Genomic DNA, 20710 nt, shown 5'->3' on the forward strand with positions numbered 1-20710 from the left:
CAAGCAAACATATATTTATAATTTTAAAAAATTAGTTTGTGAATAAACTTATGATATATTATAATATATATTTAACTATAATCATTGACTTAAAGTGAATAATGTATCTACAATATAAAATCCATTTGCATAAAAAACATCCTAGTAAATTAATATGTATAAAAAAATCTTAAAAATATCATGTATATAACATAATAAAACAAATAAAAATTTCGGCTCAACCATAAGAACTACCCAAATTGAGATTTTCACACATTGAATTGTATCATCTTTTACTGAAGTAAATTATGCGACCAAAAATTTTTATCCACTCTAAACTTTATGTACAAAAAAGTTCACGTCCCAAACCCTTATCATTTGCATGGGGTTTAGGGTTAGTTCCTCCACTTCAACCGTCTGTAACTCCGGTGTGGAACAAACAGAGAAAATCAGGGCTTCTTTAGTTGTGTTCTATGAAGAGTTGTGTGAGACGTTCTCTCTACTTGGACAATATTTTCTTCCAAATAAGCATTCCGTCAGTAATAAAGATAATTAATCTGAGGGCTGTGATGGCCGATTTTTTCACATAGCAAGGTGGTTGTTGTAGAAGTCAATCTCTTTCATGTTCTGCAAACTAGGATGTAGATTTCGGTGTTTATATTTCTGTAATTTTTTCCGAGGAAAGGCACACTGGAAGAACTCAAGTAAAAGCCATGAGTCTAAATATCCTGAGTCATACACTTGAGCGAAATGCGTCGGGTTATTCTCAGATTTCTTTACGTATGTCTACGTCTACTAACTTGAATCTGTGAGGTATCCCTATCTTAGTTGGGTTGAATGTTCAGAGATCCGGACCGTACCGGCTAGTCGAACCAGTACAACCAAGAACCGGCAAAGAAAACGGTCCGGTCCAATATGGAAAACTGCAAAATCACAAACTGCTCGAGAACCTATGAACCGGCCGGTTATCTGCATGTCTGACCGGACGGACGGACTCGGCCGGTTCACATAAAACGACCTCGTTTCGTTCGTTGAAAGTGAAGAAGTTGCGCGTTGTCCCCCATTCCCGCCTTCTCCAACTCCGGCCGGTTATTGGATTTTAGGTGTTAAATCTTGAATCCATTGAAAGAAAGAAACGAAACGGGGAAGAAATATACTACTGAATGTTAAGTTAATTCCCACAAGTTATAAACTTCTAATATCTATTTTGTGAACAATTGTTCTCTCTATTTTAGATGTTGAGTATTGCTAACTTCTGAAATGTTTGTGCTCAACCCCTGCACAACTGATCTATGTTCACGTATCTTTTGAATCAGTTGCTTGCCAAAGATCTATGGAGTTTTCATTTTTTATTCATTTTCTTAATGAGCTTCAAGCTAATAACATTATTGAATGTGACCTCAACGATGTATTGCACACAAGATGCTTTTCCATTCAAATTTATCCTTGCATAAAGGACACGTATATTTGGTAACAATTGTAATTGGAAACCTTTCAACAGGTACTTTCCCATGTTTTTTATATTTTTGCATTTTTCCAATAATCTTACGTGTATAAAACAAGCTATAATTTATTTTTTATTCTATTCTACAACGGTTTAACTGGTTGAACCACCGATTAGACCCGTTCGACCAGCAAACCAGCGAACCATTGAACCAGTGTCTAGAGCGATTTAATGACCGATTCGATTTTCTGAACTTCGGTTGGGTTAGCACTAAGTGTGAATACTTCGGTATTTACATAGCCAAGCTCCACTGAGGTTTGAACTTCATCGTGAAGGGGTTGTGTCAACCCTGTGAAATTGGTGTACGTAATACGTTTATCAATAGTGAAAATTCCTCAATTGTTGTTGACGAGACTCGACGTCGGTTACGTAAGTCAAGGCAACCGGGAAGAACAAGAAACACCCGCTGTCTGAGAATTGAGAATTGAGTCCTGATAATGTTCTTTTATTATTTTTACACAAAAAAAATATCAATTTATACTATTTACATATTTTGTCGCTACTCACAAATAAGTTAGTAACTGCACTATTATATATATAATAGTATATGATGAATTAAGTTATAATTGATTATGTTAAATTTATTAATTACTAAGACGGAAAAATCGTGCACACATGTTATATCAATAGGCATCATAGAAAAGAGAAAAAATAACATGTAATATATAATCATCGTTGATAGATTTAGGGTGCATCTATGTTTTAAGATTATCCTTTTCTATTACTCATTGATTATTGATATTTTCACTTTCTCGCTACATTAAAAAATAATATTTAAAAATTAAATCTCGTCACGTTACGAAACTTAAACGAGAACTTCTATGATGGTATTGGTTTTAGTGGTTAAGAGTGGCATAAGTTGGACCAACAAATAAAATGTTGACACATAAAAAAAAATAATTACTGTAAATCTAAAATGATTCTCTCTTTCTTATAATTTCTTATAATTAGTTTTATCAAAATAATTTTTTATAGATTTCGTAACTATAAATATTATTTAAAAATTATTAAAATATTTTCTAACTTATAAAATTATAAGAGAGATAATCATTTTGATTTTAGATTTAATTTTCTTATCATGTGTCATTATTTTACTTGTTGGTCATCCTTATGCCACCTTTAGCCACCAAAACCGATGCCACCCTAGAACTTTTCAACTTATATAGCTATGTGATTGAGAATTGCTATTACATGTTCAACGCACAATGAATACTTAGGGTGTGTTCGGGGTTCACGTTGGGGAATAGAAAAGCCCGTTTGAGCGTCTTGAACGTCTCATTGTCATGTTTGGCAACTTCTTGGAATCTCTAACCCAGACGTGCTTTCACCTCTGGACGTACGTTCACGTGAAGCTAAAATTTCAAGCTTCTGCGATCACGTTGGGAATATTAATTACCGTTGGAGGAATTAGGTAAGAAATTTATTCCATATCTACCAACTGTACCCTTCATTTCTTCTATAAAAACGATGCACATAACTACATAATTTCACAGTGTTCTTTGTATATTCTTTTCTGTATGTTCTTGGCAACAGTTTTTTTTTTCAAATTTGTTTTCATCGCTGCAAAGGTAAAGATCTTATTTTTTTTTTATTATTTATAGTTCTTTCTTTCATATTTTGATTTTTATGTTTTTAACTGTATTTTTAATTTATATGATAAATATTTTTAATATCATTTTTTTAGTATTCTGATGTTATTTTTTTAATTTTCTATTGTTATATTTTTATTATTTTTTTTATTTATATGACAACTATTGTTGGTATAAATTTTTATTTTTATTAATTTTTATGAAATTTCTATTATATTTTGTGTATATAAATTATTTTTTTCTATCCTTTATTGTACTATATTTATATCGTGTATATATATTTTTTATTTTTTATTTGATATTATTTATATGAATTTTATTTACTTAGTATTATAATTTTTTAGTTCATACAATATATGTTGTTGGTTGTGATTTTTATATACTATGTTGGTGTGAATTTTTCTTGTTTTTAATTTTTATTTTTATTGTATTTCTTACTGTACTTTATTTTTGTTTTTATTATATCCTAATTATAAGTAACAAAAGAGTCATAAATAATAAAAATTTATAGTCCAAAATGAAACTAAATTAAATAGTACTAACGACACTAAATTAAATTATAGAATATTTTTTCTTGAATATTATAAAATGTATAGTACTCCCTTTTATATTTTATTTCTTATTGTTTTTTAGTTCATAGTAAATTTTTTAATTATTTACTAACCTTTATGTTTAATATGTAAAGTGTCCTTTTTATTTTTTTTTGAGTTTGTTCTTTTTTATATTCTTACTTATATTTATCATTGAATTTTTTAATATTTTTTTCAGTGTTGTCATCTCTCAGGTATGTTATTAAATTTTTTCTGGTATTCTTATTATTTCTTGTTCATATGAATTCTATTTTTTTTTCTTTTATGCACTGTATTTATATCTTATACGAAGTTTATTTTATTTTTTTTATTTCAGATAGTTCGTATAATTTTTTTTATCTTTTATTATATTTCTGTTATTCATATGACGTATATTGTTGGTATAATAAAATTTTTATCATTTTTTTTAGATGAGTTCTCGTTTTATATTTGACTATACTGCATATGTTATTATACTTTATTTTCTGCAGAAATGGACCCTGTTCGAGATTCAATTAAGGATCAAATTATTAATCACACATAGTAGAAATAATAGTGTTCTTATGCACTAAATTTGTATAACATACTATTTTTTGGTATTTCATTAGTCTTTTATATTTTAATTTAATATTTATTAGTGTTTTTATGTATTAAAATATATTTTGTCAATTTTTATATGTTACGTCAATTTTTTATATGTTACTTTAATTTAGTAAGTAAATATTAATTTTATTATAGAATAAATTAATAAGATTTATTCAAACATGTAAAGTAAAATAATAAAATAATATTCAAAATTATTTTAATTGATGTCTCTTTTAGTAATTTCTCATGTAAAGGTGAGTTTGAGTAGAATAATCCACACAACATTTATTTTACTATACGCCATTCTGACAAAAAAATTGCCAGACATAAATCACGTTCACACAAACTTACTTGTCATCAAATTTAAGTTTGCAAAATCAATTCGATGCAAACACCCGTTTGCAAACTGTAATCCAAACACACACTTAGTGTTACTCGTCTTCTTAAAATTTTATATAATTTTGAACCCGAGTTATGCTAATGGCAATACAATTTCACCAATCCAGGTAAACGGGCCTTCTACTAACCGTTACTACTGTGATAAGCTTTAGAAAGTTGTTTCTAAATAAATTTCACTGGAAACTTCCGAATAAAATTCATTCATGATTAGGGATTAATTCATAATAATACAAGGTCCCGTTGCGGCCCCCGTTTGATACAGAAGATGCAAAGGGAAGGCTCGTGCACGTACAACTCCGTCGAAGACGTAACGGAGCAGTAAGATTGGAGGAAGGAGATCCTTCAATCCAGGACAATTACACCACGATGACTGTACCATGGTCCGTAACGGCGTTCCCACACCCTGTTCAACAGGCTCACATCCCTATGTATATAAAAGCGTGTTACACTGGTAGGGAGATCACGCATCTGCGGTTGCGTTCCCAAGGATGGGATTAGGTCGGATGTGATGTGATTGACAGATCTTGGCGGGAAGCTTTGCTACGGGCATGGTAAGTAGAAGATTTCAGGTATAAAAGACCAAAATGTCCCTGCAATGCACCCGTGACCTTCTTGGTTATTGGCATCAGGCCGTAGATGCTACACGTGGTTTTAAGATATTCCACTTCGTATTTTTAATGGGAAGATAACTTCGCTGAGGGAATTAGAGAACTGAGTCCCAGGGCTGGCATACGAAATATAGTTCCACTGTCTACCTACAGCAATATCAATGCATGTGAACTTGGACAACTGGGTAAGATTCATCTCCTCGCGAAGGACCAGGCACAACTAGAGTAGTCAACCTGATTGCCCCCCAATAGGTAGGGGGCCATGTTCAGCAAACCCTAAAGTTATGCTGTATTCTGATATATCAATGCTGTATTTTGCTGATTTCTCATTTGGGAGTCACATTGTGTGGTATCTTTAGGGAATCTCTGACGGCTAACAGGTTGGGATACGGTCCACTTCCCGTAACAATTCGTCAGGGCACATGTTCTCGCAGAGGGAAGATGGTGATTCGAAGCATAGCCCCGCGTTCTGCAAAGGGGTTGGGGTCTTAAATCGTTCTTCACGGAGGTAAGTGTTCGAAACATTGTGTCACTAAACATTTGTGAAAACTGTCATATGTGGATGCACCTTAGCTTCTATTGAAATTAATCATGATACTCCAGTTCATTTGTATGGGAGACGTTAAGTCCACCGTTGACGCCAGGCCAAGCCGGCGCATTCTGAGGTCCCTTATCTCCACCCACGAATTATTTTCTAACAACTACTCAGAAAATCGTGCAGCCCGGGTTGAGTAGGATTTCGATGGCAAACCCGAGAAAATAATGCATCTACACTTGGGTCAATTAAGTCTGGGCCATTAGCTTTTTCTTTAGGCGGAACTTATGGGCCAAGTGGTTAATAACATGAATGGGCTTGGTAGAAAAGTTTGGTTATTCCTTATACCTGGAAGTAACTGGTTAACAACTACTGGGCCTTGCAAAAGCGTCTTAAGTAAAACATAACAACGTCTAACTTGACTATGGCCTTAAACATAAAAGAAAAATTTTGAGAAGACTTTAGTAGGATATAATTTTGGATTGGGCCAGGGCAATTGTGTCTATAATGCTAAGTGCTTTTCTGATCCCTTAATCGCTTACTTACATTCTGTTTGCAGGCGTGGAACAAGCAACAGAGTAAGAAGGTCACTGTCAAAGTTTGGCTTCTCCGAACCTCCACTTACTGTTCGTCCTTGGTCGCATAATCAGTCTGATTCGACGCGTTCCTGCGCGAGGCAAGAAACCCCATCCCACACCAAGAGGTTTGTCACCGTTCCTGCATCGATAATTATCATTCGTATAGAAAACTTGTTATCTTTTTGTGACCACGGGTTGACATTGGGCGTCGTCATTTCCGCAGCTTACCTTGCCAAACTGATGTCGATCCAGGTTTGTTCGTTGCCCGTACTGGATCCTCATGCGCCCTTGCTGCAAAGGTAAGAACATAGAGGTGACCCTCCCCGAGTAATTGCAAACCCTAAACGTTAGGAAGTGCTGTCTTGAAGGCTGTTTACCTATGAACCTCCTGAGCTTCTTATGAAAACAGGATTGCAGCCCAATCGCCCTCAGTGTTGTCACCAGCGTATCTGGCCTAAATAAAGAAATTCGAAGGCTCACCAAATGCATATGCCGACACAACGAGGTCGTGGCCGATTTTCGGAAGGCGCTGACAACGTTGGCGAAGATTCAAAATATGGAGCAACAATGTGACCATGGAAGGAGATTTAGGTGCCCGTGTTGGAGTGGGATTCCGTCAAAGCGGCGGCTACGAACGGAGGATTTTGAAGCTGACGATCCTATTGCTCAGGAGACGGACCGGTCGCAGCACCATGATCCGAGCTATGCGCCGACACTAGATGGAAAGTTTATCATGGATCACATGCCATTCAGGTCGAAGAAATTGAAGAGAGCACCTCGCACTCGACAAACCGCCCGAGACAAGTCGCAGACGAAAAAAAACCCTAACATGGTAAGCCCTAACATCGTCAACAATTAATTGAAATCGTACGCGACGTCTTTCTTTTAGCATCCCTTTCCTCTTTATACTTGTCTAACCAGTGCCCCTGTGATCCCTGCCAGGTCGATCTTACTGGTGAAAGAGGTCGGCAGAGTGGACATCCTCGGCGTCCCCGTAGCAAGTCGCCGGGCCGCTCTAACTGTATACAGAAGCACTACAATTACCTTGCCCCGGTTGGCAGCGATGGAGCTGTGCACGAGTCAGCTCTGCTATGCATGGTTGCGGATAAGATCCCCAAGGTTAGGTTTCCTTTCATCTATTTCATTTATCCTTCAACGTGCTTAGTGACTAAGACGAGACTGTCTGTGGTATTCACTGTTTGAGGTAGGCCTTTAACCTAGCATTCGTACCAACCCGGAGTATGGACCTCGCTGGGGTTGAGCTTGCTGTTGCTACATACATCTTCAGCAAGGATCTTCCGAAGAGGTAAAATGGATGTCTTCAGCCAAATATTTCATCCGTGCATTGTCTCATTTATTACGGCATAAAACGTGCATGACAAAGTAGTTTAGGAGAACCCAACGTGGTTATGCGATCACTAGCTCCCCAATCCGCATGCTCCGTTTCGCTTAATGTCCGATTATGAAACTGCCCTCCTTGTATTATGTTTTAACCGCTCCTACTAATTCATTTCCAGTGAAATTCTGGCTGACGTTGGTCATTGTGTTGCGGATAGGACAGCATTATTAACACTTGGCCCGAATGAAAGAGTTATGGATGACGTGAGTGGTTAAGTGTACCTTAATGCATTATTTGTTGTCTTCCTAGGCGCATTCGGCCTAATTTCCCTTGTCGTTACTCATATGTTCATGTCTAAATTGTTGTCAGGTCATTACTATCGTGGCAACGATGTTGTCGAAGACCTCCAGCCAGCACCAGTGGTTCATGCCGACTATGATCATGGTGAGTCACGATAAATGTAACAGCATGTACAACGTCTGATTAAGTCTTTATTACGTGTCTGTTAATATCAATAAGTTATACGTTAGGTCTTGCTAACTAACAAGGGACGATGTTTGTTTTAACCGCAGCAAGATGCACTCCAAGGAACGAGTATGACGCAGGCTAACATAGATGCTGTTGTGAGCAAGCATATGAGGTGCAAGGTCGACAAGGTTACCGAGGTTTGTAAACGATTCCCGTAACCATTGGCAAACATGATTCTAGCAGTCGTAAGTTATGCACCGTAACAAACTTTTTTTGCCTCTCTTGCAAGTGACAGATCTTTCAACCAATGTGGACGGACGGACACTGATTCTTGATGGTTGTGGATGTTCTCCGACAGAGGCTGATGTACTTCAACTTTTTCAAGTGTACAACGGAGACCGAGGCAAGAAACTTGCTATGACGCAAGTCGTAAGTCTCGTCACTTTTTACCGTACTCTGCATGTTTATACTTCTTACGTAGGTTATCTCCTTTTACCATATAATTCTTCTTAGGTATGGACTGCGTACTGTGTGCAATTAAAAACCCGGTTTCTCTATGTACTTGTCAGATTGCTGGATGCATCTCTCTGGTTTTTATATGGTAGCCTTGTTAACGTTACTGGGTTAATTAAATGAAATAGTGACATGGTAATAGAAATGCAGATTGCCAGGTATTAGAAATCCCGTCGAATCTGACCGTGCCACCAATAATAGGCTTAACTGGTTAAGTCCAATTTCGGGGCCTTTGACATGATTTAATTACTTATCCTGGTTGCACGAAATCGATTATGTATAGGTTTGATTTTTTTTTGGGAAATATATCGTGAGCTGCTATCGTAGAACTCGTTTCTTAAGCAGGCACTGCATTTGGAGTCGCTAACAATTGGCCCCAAGTGGCTATCGAAGAGCACCGCTGAAAGACCACGTTTCTCGTCTTACCCGTTCGAGGAGCCCCTCGTGCCCCAGCAACATAGGAAATCGTGAGTTCTGTTGTTATAATGTTGTCAATAGGCGTACTGTCTTCTTAATTGTTTGTCGGGTCTTTTCTCCATCGTACTTTTACTGCATCAGTATGTAACCAAACTCTTATTTGTTGTTGTTACATGACATAGGATGGACTGCGGTGTATGGGTCTTGCAATGGATGATTAGGGGAGCTCTTTGGGCTATACACAACGTGACGGTACGTGTGCAAAATACGTCGAATTTGATATACTTGAATGAAATTTGTTAATGATCCAACATAGATAAGAAGTGACATGACCTTGTTGTATTTCGAAGACCCTATAAACTGCGGTTTCATGGCTTGCAGGCAGTAAACGACCAGACTAGGATGCGAATAGCACTTGATCTTGTATTGAGATTACACAATGCAAAGGCAATCGACATCGTCAAAAAGGCTATGAGTTTCTGGAGCAAGAAGGTTGCGTCTTCGCGACGACGACGGCAACGATAGCCACATACGCTGGGAAGAACATATAAGTCTCGGTTGAGGGGACTTACGTATCATTTTTTGTTTTTTGGTTTCCGTCCTCCCCCGATCAGAAAATACACCTGGTCATGATGGACATCGACACCTACTGCGTCGTTTACATGCGCACCGGTTTTATGTTATTTTTTGTCATTTTGTTATAGTAGATAGGAATTTCACCCTTATTCCGCGTGGGTCACCATGGCAGTTGATACGCATAGTATTGATACGAATAGTAAGAACAAGAGGAGTCGCCATGCAAACTCGGTATAACTATTTATGGGGTATGAAACCAGTTTCAGAAGTTGGAAACTCACTCTAATTATTACTTATACAATGTCACTAAGGATGATCAGAATCTGTACAGGCAATCATTTTTTTGGAATCAAATTGCACCGTGTACAAGCAATTTTTTTGTTTGTAAAAATTTTTAGCAGTTGTTCGCTGTAAACTACAACATTAGTGTCATCTATGTATGTATATGTAAGGGTTGGAAGCATGAAGCATGGTTACTTTAGTTGAGTTCAGTGTTGAATCTTTTTGACCCCAACTTCAATAATTTTTATCACCGTGTATAACAAATTTTAGCGTGTGGAACAACTTTAACTGCATCCATATTCGACTAAGCAAGTAACAGAATTTTAAAGAAACTGCATTAATTTTTGCTATTCTCATCCACCATTCTTCTGAATTATTAAACTACGTGACTACAATTACGGTCTTAAATATCTGGAACAGCTCAGCATGCGATGGCCGTCAACGGCATGTATATTATGAGTTGTGCCTATCCTTACGCACAACACAAACCATTGGACTAATTTAACAATCAACAAGCCCACACTTACAGATGAAACACTTGCCACAACTCAGCATGACTTACGGCAACCACAGATTGAACCTGTAATTAACTAACGCTTATGAAATGTTGTTAACAAAACCCAGGACCATAAAAGAACCATAAAGATAACTGAACGCAAGATGGATGTCATGTATGGGAAACATGTTACCACAACATTTTCTGATACTGTGCGTAAGGAATACGTAAAAATAATACAAGCCGACTAACATGAAGTACGCATTACTCGCAAATTTGAACTAGACGGAACACCCTTTAATGTCAACCATTAAAATGTGAAAGGAACACCGTCGGGCAACGAACACCTATCAAAACCTGCGCCTTGGAACGAAGCGGAGTCACACTCTCCCGCAAACTCTTCATGCTCAGCCTATTAGAAGTTCCCTCCGGACCTGTTGGCGGACCGAGAGTTACCCAATGCATTCTAGAATAAGATTTAACATTCATGATGTCAGCCATAACTGTGGTAGTATTAACAGGGGTATGAGTCACGTTGGCAACACAATGAATAAAAAATTCGATACATGTTTACCTCTAGAACCCACTGTTGGAAGGCATCAGAACCCGGCGTACTAAAGTGCGTAGCAGTCATAGCGGGAGCTTCTTCAGGTGAGGAAATCGCCGCAGCTGCTTGACTAGGCTCTACCCGGTGGAGTGTTGAACAGCTGGGAGCTGCAAAGAACTGGTGTATCTGCTGCCCCCCGAGGAAGAAGTTGCCGCCGGCAACCCCTGGGCTTATCCGGGGTAGACTAGACTTTGCTGCATTCGGTTCGGGGGGTCTTGGTACGTATTGGTCGGTGCCGCCGGGAAAACCAGGTTGAGAGATGCCAGGTGCAGCCTGCAACAAGATAAACAAGTTATTCACAGGAGACGGATACGGAAGAATGAAGCGACCGTCGTGAGGCAAAAGGCAAGTCAATAAACTTAAGCAACATCTTACGTCAGACGGACATCAACGAAGAGTGTAAATCACATACAACGAGCCAAGTTTAAAAGACAAACTTTTAATATCATGATCGTGGAAAGATGTTATCCAGCATATAATACGAATGAAATTAATCAATAATCAGTGAAAAGTAGTATTCTCATGTAATTTTCCAAGTCAATTTACTTCACCGTGCATACTGAAATCACATGTAAAAAATAACCAACAGAACAAAACATACCTCCGAGCAACTACGCCCCGAACGATTCCCGCTAGTCTCTCCGGAGGATCGAATCTCGACCGTCGCTGAAGTCCCTTCTCGAATGCCAGCTTGGCTCATCTCCCTTTGAGAAATGCACGTCCTCTTCGTGTGCCCGGGATGCCCACAAGAAGTGCAGCAACGCCTACTCCCCCAAGTTCTGCATTTGTCGAGGAACCAGCCTCCCTACCGCGTTTTGGGGCCCCTTTAGTCCGGGCGACCGGCGGATCCTTTACCACGTCCTGTTGCCTCTCCCTGGCCTCGTGGTCTACGGTATTGCCCCTACGCACCTGAAGCCTCCGGGCCAAAGATGTTAGTGCATCCCTCACTAAGAAGTCAGCTGCATCGTCGGAAGCTAGTTTCGCCACGACACTCATTGCACTGCACAGCGCGCCGTACCTCAATAAACAATTGCTGTTGCCCGATAGATCACATGTTTTGGATGCTGTCCATTCCTTTGCATCCTTACACCAACGCCTGACTACCAAACCAGGTGGGATTTCGTCCCAACCCTCATACTTCATCACGCAAAATATATGGCAGCAAGGAATCCCTTCACTGTTCCACAGCATGCAATCACATTCAATCTTCGGTTCGCTTGGATCGTAAAGCACCTTGCGAACCTTACGACGGTTCCCCACGCTAGAGAACTTGTAGACAGAGGTTGTGCTAATGCTGTCTTTCCCCAGAAACAGTAAACTCCCAACCCCCTTTATCTGTTTCCTAACCTCCTTGAAGACTGCCCTGGTGTATGTTTTTGCAGCAAACAGCTCGATGTTATCAAGACCTGTGGTCAGTACGGGCGTGTAGTACGATGAATAGAATTGAGTTGTGACCTCATTGTTGCGATAATCCTTTACCACCCTATCCAGGCTCTGAACCAATTCAAGAAGGCTGTTTGTGGACTTCAGGAACCCTTTGATGAATGCATTTATGCCCTCACACCTGGAAGTTGTCCTGTAACCCACGCAAAAGGTGCCCCGTAGATATGCCGTTGCCCAGCTATGCCTTAATTCGTAGGTGCTTTTGACCCAGCTGTTGTTCATTAGGCCTAAACTTTCCACCGCCGTGCTCCAGTACTCCTCGAACTCGGTAACATCGAGGTTTGCATAAACTGCCTTCTTGAACACCTTCCGAAATTCAGGCTCCTTGACCCGTAAGACACAAATTTTTTCCAAATGCCACCCGCATAGGCGATGCCTGGCTAAGGGAAGCACATCGGCGATCGCTGCCCGCATGGCTTTATCCCCGTCAGTGACCACAACGGAAGGCTTCTTGTTTTCCATGACATCAAGAATATTCAACGACACCCATTTATATGTACGGACCTCCTCGTCCTCTAGCAATGCAAAGCCGAAAATTGCTGTCTGCTTGTGATGATTTGATCCGGAGAACACCACCAGAGGCTTCTTGTACTTGTTGGACCTGTATGTTGCATCAAATGCAAGGACGTCACCGAACAACTGGTAGTCCGCCATCATCTGCCCATCCGCCCAAAATAGGCTACCAAGTTGATTCTCTGTTGTTTTGGTATATCTGGCGACAGTCATCATGTCCGCGTTGGCCTTGCCTTCCAAATAACTTATTGCCGCTGCCGCGTCTCCATTGTTAATTTGTGCTATTCTTTGGCTATGAACGTAATTGTACAGATCCCTCTTAGTAAACCAAAGCATCCCGTAACCCCCTGACTGCCCGGCCATGTACGCCATTATCTTGGACGTCGCAATGCCAAACTTTTTTAGACTATCCACTTGAGCTTTGTCACTGTCACTCAGATTGCGATGACTCGGAAGAAGATGTCGAAACATAGTTGTAGCAAGAGGGTGGTTATGGTTGTCGTCTATTCTCCGGACTTTCCAAACCTGATCTTGAAGATCATAGTAAATTTTCAGCTTCGCTGAACAACCCGTGCGACTCTCCAGCTTCTCCTCCCTCACTCTTTCTGGACGATCGTAGTGTTTCTCATGCCTTGTGCCTTGACGATGACAAAAAAAAGTCTCGTCTTACCAAAAGACCATTCATTCGGGCCACGTCACCCTTCCTTACACCGAACCCCCTGAGTCTGGCAAACTGTTTGTATGCCGCGTAAGCATCTTCCTCGGTACTGAACACTTTGTCTAAGAAATCGTCCGTCGACCTAAAACCGGGAGCATCAGGTTCACATGTCTCCTGCCCTGGCCCGACCCCGTTCCCATGGGTTTCCTCACCCGTTTCGGCCGTCTCGGAGTCACTGTGAAAGGATTCATCCTCGTCATCCCCAATCGGAGAAGACACGCGGAAATACTCCTCCTCACTAAGACTGCCCGAGTCATCTTCTCCAACAGTGAAATGCGACTGCGAATCCATTCTTCAAGCAAACAACAAAGGATGTCAGTCACCTAGAAGATGGCTAATCGGCAGGAAACCTATCATGACTTACTATGCGACTTAATGAAACACCCGCATCGGAATAGGTAGTTAAAACAGGCTAACCATACATAAATATTCAAATATTCAAATAATTAAATACACAACAAGTCTATGCTTATAGATGATGCTACGTATTTTACCGCACATTGACTAACCGGTGAACTCATTAACAATGCCACGAGTCCAACATACTTACATACATTCGGGTCCAACTTATGGACACAATGTGGATACCATGAACAAGCTTTATCGATTTCAATCAACACTAAAGACTTGCCTTCTGTCCAATTTCTTCAACCTGGAGGAATGGATTATTTAAGCAATGCAGCAAAATTATCCAAATGTTCTAAAAGAAAAACCATAACAACAATAACTGTTTTTAATTGAGATCATAACAAGAACAAAAAAAAGAAAACAGAAAGAATGGGAGCCATGCTCCATCACAACATTAGTATAGGAAATGTTATCTTTGACTAAAGTAAATAGTCTTTCTTATGCCACTGATCTATGGAGTGGGAACCTACATTGAATACATCTAATTCAACACCTCCCCATACAAAATATATTACACTTATTATTGACTTATCAAAAATTAAAAAAAAAATTAATAATAGCCTAACGCCATACAAACAAAACTAGCACAATGTAATAGATATCTCACGTTACTCAACCAATGGAACATGTAAACCTTATAACTCCTCTCTTAAGCCAACTCTCACACTATTATTCGTCTGATTTTTTATTGGTACCTTCGGTGTGAGACAGACACAACATACTAATGCACTGAGACCTTCCATGGTTTTACTTATCCTTAGTAAAGACTATACAACTGTTACTTGCACGATCTCTGACCTCCCGCTACACATCCACAAACATGTCAACCTTTCTTTCTATGAACCCTGCTTTCTATCACAATTAACTTCTTTTTCTCCGTAATCTCATTTTCGTTCTTACAGTGTTGGCAACTCCATAAAAAGGTACCTTGAAGACTAAACTGATGCACGGCAATGTGCACAGGACTCAATTCATGTGTTCTACGCAATGACAGGCTACACTAAGGAAGGAAGACTTGAATGTCAAACATAAAAAAGACAAAGAGGGATTAGAAATTTCGTGTGACAATTACCAATTAGAAATCAATTCCAAAAGTCTATATCACCAACAATTCAGTATTCAGGTTGAACGACACAAGCTGGCATTCTTCTCATAAAAATTGAAGAAGAGGAAAGCACCCAGGCAATAACATATATGGCAGAACTGGGTAAACCCCGTACCTCATGCATCTAGCGGAAGCCCGAAGCCAGGCACAACACAACATATTAATGGACTGAGTTGAATTCAACACACCCAATGCTTCAGACCTCTGAAGCGAGACACCATTTTCAACAGATTATATTCCACCAGATCAACAACCACCATACTTCATACCTAAATCGACACGGGAAGTAGCGCAGAACCGGGTTTCTCCCCCGCCGGCAGCGGTTACGTCTATCGCACAGCCCTAATCAGCGCCAGATACGACAAGAACCATCAAACTACACTGGAGTTTGTTTCCAGCCTTCGACTTCTGCCTCTGCAGCAACACTATCTCCCTCTGCCTCGAACCTAGCGCATCATTTTTGGCCACAACACCGTCGTCACTGATTCGCTTCCCTTTGATGCATCAGGGTCTGCGTCTGTATTTTTTTTCCTCCCTTCTAATTTCAATACCAAAAAACAAAACCCATTTTCTATTGGATACCCAAATATTTTTCTTGGCATAACCCATCTTAACAAGTCCACTAACAGACTGTGCAACCAAAAAGCTTCGGCTGGTGGCTCAGCCAACCATGCCATCAACCAGTAGACAAGCTCTGCAAAAGAGAGCAACGTGTCGATCTCATGATAATTGGGATAGAAAATCTGTAAATCTGTATCAATTTAAATCTTTACCATAGAAGGGCCCCTTTTGATATTGTTGTTTATGAATGTTAAATATGTTGGCTCTTGAAAGAATGATGAAAAGGAGAAATGTTATTGATAATCTGAAAAATCATAAAATTGATTCTTGAAGCAAGAAAAAATAGTGAATACAAAAGCTTGCGAAAAAAAAAGAAAAGAAAAAATGGCGAAAAAAAAAGAGAAAGAAAAAGAAAAAGCAAGCAGAAAAAGCCAAAAGCTCTTTAAACCAAAAGGCAAGAGCAAAAAGCCAATAGCCCTTAAAACCAAAAGTCAAGGGTAATAAAAAGGATCCAAGGCTTTGAGCATCAGTGGATAGGAGGGCCTAAAGGAATAAAATCCTGGCCTAAGCGGCTAAACCAAGCTGTCCCTAACCATGTGCTTGTGGCGTGAAGGTGTCAGGTGAAAACTTGAGACTGAGCGGTTAAAGTCGATGTCCAAATCAAAAAGAAGAGTGTGCTTAACAACCCTGGACACCTCTAATTGGGGAATCTAGCAAAACTGAGTCACAATCTAAAAAGGTTCACCCAATTATGTATCTGTGGCATTTATGTATCCGGTAGTAATACTGGAAAACAAAGTGCTTAGGGCCACGACCAAGACTCATAAAGTAGCTGTGTTCAAGAATCAACATACTGAACTAGGAGAATCAATAACACTATCTGAATTTTGAGTTTCTATAGATGCCAATCATTCTGAACTTCAAGGGATAAAGTGAGATGCCAAAACTGTTCAGAGGCAAAAAGCTACTAGTCCCGCTCATCTGATTGGAGCTAAGTTTCATTGATATTTTGGGATTTATAGTATATTCTCTTCTATTTATCCTATTTGATTTTCAGTTGCTTGGGGACAAGCAACAATTTAAGTTTGGTGTTGTGATGAGCGGATAATTTATACGCTTTTTGGCATTGTTTTTACATAGTTTTTAGTATGATTTGATTAGTTTTTAATATATTTTTATTAGTTTTTAAATAAAAATTACATTTTTGGACTTTACTATGAGTTTGTGTATTTTTTCTGTGATTTCAGGTATTTTCTGGCTGAAATTGAGGGACTTGAGCAAAAATCAGATTCAGAGGTTGAAGAAGGACTGCAGATGCTGTTGGATTCTGACCTCCCTGCACTCAAAGTAGATTTTTTGGAGCTATAGAAGTCCAAATGGTGCGCTCTTAATTGCGTTGGAAAGTAGACATCCAGGGCTTTCTAGCAATATATAATAGTTTATACTTTGCCCGAGTTTAGATGATGCAAACTGGTGTTCAACGCCAGCTCTTTACCCTATTCTGGAGTTAAACGCCAGAAACAGGTTGCAAAGCAGAGTTAAACGCCAGAAACAGGTTACAAACTGGCGTTTAACTCCAAGGAAGACCTCTACACGTGAAAGTTTCAATGTTCAGCCCAAGCACACACCAAGTGGGCCTGGAAGTGGATTTCTGCATCATTTACTCATTTCTGTAACCCTAGTAACTAGTTTAGTATAAATAGAACTTTTTACTATCATGTTAGGCAACTGATCTTTGATTAGTCTTATGCTATCTTAGACCTTTATGGGGGCTAGCCATTCGGCCATGCCTGGACCTTGTTCTTATGTATTTTCAACAGTAGAGTTTCTACACACCATAGATTAAGGTGTGGAGCTCTGCTGTTCCTCATGAACTAATGCAAAGTACTATTATTTTTCTATTCAATTCAAGCCTATTTCTTCTCTAAGATATTCATTCGCATATAAGAACATGATGAATGTGATGATTATGTGACGCTCATCATCATTCTCACTTATGAACGCGTGCCTGACAAACACTTCCGTTCTACATGCAACCAAGCTTGAATGTGTATCTCTTAGCCTCCTGATCGTGAGATCAGAGTCTTCATAGTATAGACTAGAATTATTGGCGGCCATTCTTGAGATCCGGAAAGTCTAAACCTTGTCTGTGGTATTCCGAGTAGGATCTGGGAAGGGATGGCTGTGACGAGCTTCAAACTCGCCAGTGCTGGGCGTAGTGACAGACGCAAAAGGATTACTGAATCCTATTCCAGTATAATCGAGAACCGACAGATGATTAGCCGTGCGGTGACAGCGCATTTTGGACCATTTTCACTGAGAGGACGGGATGTAGCCATTGACAATGGTGATGCCCTATATAAAGCTTGCCATGGAAAGGAGTATGAAGGATTGGATGAAAGCAGTAGGAAAGCAGAGATTCAGAAGGAACAAAAGCATCTCTATGTGCTTATCTGAAATTCTCACCAATGAATTACATAAGTATCTCTATCTTTATTTTATATTTTATTTATATTTTAATTATCAATTCACCATAACCATTTGAATCCACCTGACTGAGATTTACAAGGTGACCATAGCTTGCTTCAAGCCGACAATCTCCGTGGGATCGACCCTTACTCACGTAAGGTTTATTACTTGGACGACCCAGTGCACTTGCTGGTTAGTTGTGCGAAGTTGCGACAAAGAACTAAAATTATGAATATGCGTATTAAGTTTTTAACGCCGTTACCAAGGAATGAACGATCACGATTTTGTGCACCATGTACCAAACTTGAATTTGATTCAAATTGGTATATGAAATTGCTTAATAATACCCAAATTAGTCCATTTTCAATTATAAAGCCCTAATTCCCAAAATATTGTCTTCTCTTCTCCAACCTCTCTGCTGTCTTCTTTTCTTCTTCGACCTTTCTGCTATCTTCCAATTCATCTTGTTTTCTCGTTTGCTTGAGTGATGATGGGTGGTGGAGAGAGAAGCTAAAGTAGCTAAGTAAGAACATGCTAAACTCAGAGATTATGCAGAGAAGTTGTTGAGATCTAATCCGGGTTCAACTATCAAGTTAGGTGTTAGTCCAATGCCTAACAGAGACGGTGTATTTAAAAGGTTTTATGTCTGTTTAGATGGGTGTAAGAAAGGTTTTGTGGGTGACTGCAGACCCTTGGTAAGACTAGATGGTGCTTTTTTGAAGACCTATTTTGGAGGTTGGCTATTGTGCGTCATGGGTCAGGACGCAAATAATCATGTATACCCAATTGCATAGGCTACTGTTCATGTTGAGAACAAAGACACCTGAAAGTGGTTCTTGGAGCTCTTGCATGAAGATATTTGAGATCAGACAGAGCATGGTTAGTGCTTCATCTCTGACATGTAGAAAGTAACCTATAGGCTATAAGGTTCAATTAGAATCACAATATATGATTTTAAGGATCATTTTGAATTAATGAACACAATTTGAAGGACTATTTTGTATTAATAACAAAAAATTGAAAGACTATTCCGAATTAAGTTATCTGTGTTATCGGTGACTGTAACATATATTGAATGACTATTTTGTTACCTTGTAAGGTCTGATCCTAGCATTGCCTGAGGTTATGCCAGGCGTACATCACCACTTCTGTGCGTGGCCCCTGTGGAAAAATTTCTAGAAATAATGGAAGGACTCACACTTAAAGAGCTTGCTTTGGAAGTGTGTTAGAGCAATGACTGTCCAAAAATTCAATGGGCATATGCAATCAATAAAGAAGGTGAATGACTATCTAGAAATTCAATGAGAATCAAGAGTTGAACTCATGTAAAATTAGTATTTTATTTTATTGCATCTTCATCAAAACATTACATACCACTTAAGAAATTTAAAATTTCATAACACATTCATTCATCATTTATTGACAATAAAATCCAACAAGCTAAACTTAAACACATACCAAAGGTAACTACAAAAGCTAGCAACACCATTATCATCATCTTCAAGGTTTTAACATCACTCTTTAAGCTTATCATTCTCTAATTAAACTAATGTAAAACTTCTTGTGAAATGGGTATTGCACAAACTGGTTCTTCACATCTATCAGTCCAGCGGAAGAAATTACAATGAATTCCATACTGCAAAGTAAAAAACGCAGGTGAATCCAAACTCAAAGTGAAACCATCTTAATATTTTCTTCAGAGCCAAAACCTTACCTCATAGTTTGGACAACCATAAAATGGTCTACCAGGATTCTCAGCTGTCATTGAGTACTTCATCATTATCTGAAGCTTGCAGCTGCAGAAAACAGCGTTCTTCCCTCCCTTATTACGCATTTCTTTGCTGCTATAAGGTTTCACTGCAGAGTTGTTCCTACTTGAGCTACTTTGTCTTCTCTCCCAACCACCCATCATCACTCATGCAAACGAGAAAGTAAGATGAACTGGAAGATAGCGGAGAGATCGAATAAGAGAAAAAGACAACAGAGAGGTCAAAGAAGAGAAGACAATAATTTGGGAATTAGGGCTTTATAATTGAAAATGGACTAATTTGGGTATTATTAAGAAATTTCAGATACCAATTTGAATCAAATTCAAGTTTAGTACACATCAGCATACAACTGTAATGTCCACATGGCACTTCACGCTCCACATCATCAATGTTTAGACGGTGGACTAACGGAGATGCACTTCTGGGAATTTCAGGGATTTAGTTGGTCATTTTTAAAAGTTGAGGACTAAATTGAGTAGCGATTTGAAATTTAGGGATTATTTTGGGCATTTACTCTATATTAAATAGTATAAAAGTAGTACAGAGACAGAATCAAAAATGCAACTACATGAAGTATAATAGAAAAATAGTGACTAAAATTATTGAGGTTAAAAGTGTGATAGAGGAAAGGTCAAAACCTAAGAAAATAAGAGGTGAAGTCAGAGATGCAGAAAGAGAAG

At 38.9% G+C, this 20710-nt stretch overlaps 2 protein-coding genes across 6 annotated transcripts; one reads left to right on the forward strand and one right to left on the reverse strand.

Moving 5' to 3' along the window:
* On the forward strand, positions 4866 to 17061 carry LOC107639078. Of its 5 annotated transcripts, none has more exons than XM_021120933.1 (14): positions 4868 to 5418; positions 5593 to 5741; positions 6328 to 6471; positions 6570 to 6645; positions 6756 to 7178; positions 7289 to 7465; positions 7555 to 7652; positions 7864 to 7948; positions 8055 to 8129; positions 8258 to 8350; positions 8449 to 8582; positions 9012 to 9133; positions 9266 to 9335; positions 9465 to 9942. In XM_021120933.1, the coding sequence occupies exons 2-11, from the start codon at positions 5656 to 5658 to the stop codon at positions 8479 to 8481; spliced, it is 1290 nt and encodes a 429-aa protein (XP_020976592.1). In that variant the 5' UTR covers positions 4868 to 5418; positions 5593 to 5655; the 3' UTR covers positions 8482 to 8582; positions 9012 to 9133; positions 9266 to 9335; positions 9465 to 9942. The 5 variants fall into 5 exon arrangements, with proteins under 5 accessions (XP_016197982.1, XP_020976592.1, XP_016197979.1 ...); XM_016342495.2 differs by having other exon boundaries at positions 4869 to 5485; XM_016342496.2 differs by having other exon boundaries at positions 4866 to 5485; positions 8443 to 9133; positions 9465 to 9939.
* LOC107636207 (protein FAR1-RELATED SEQUENCE 5-like) lies at positions 11741 to 20170 on the reverse strand. Its single transcript, XM_016339733.1, has 5 exons — positions 19976 to 20170; positions 19847 to 19897; positions 15494 to 15573; positions 13671 to 14010; positions 11741 to 13525 (listed from the first exon to the last, which is right to left on the reverse strand). The coding sequence occupies exons 1-5, from the start codon at positions 20168 to 20170 to the stop codon at positions 11741 to 11743; spliced, it is 2451 nt and encodes an 816-aa protein (XP_016195219.1).

Source organism: Arachis ipaensis, chromosome B04 (genome assembly GCF_000816755.2).
Source record: "Arachis ipaensis cultivar K30076 chromosome B04, Araip1.1, whole genome shotgun sequence".
Lineage (NCBI taxonomy): Eukaryota > Viridiplantae > Streptophyta > Magnoliopsida > Fabales > Fabaceae > Arachis > Arachis ipaensis.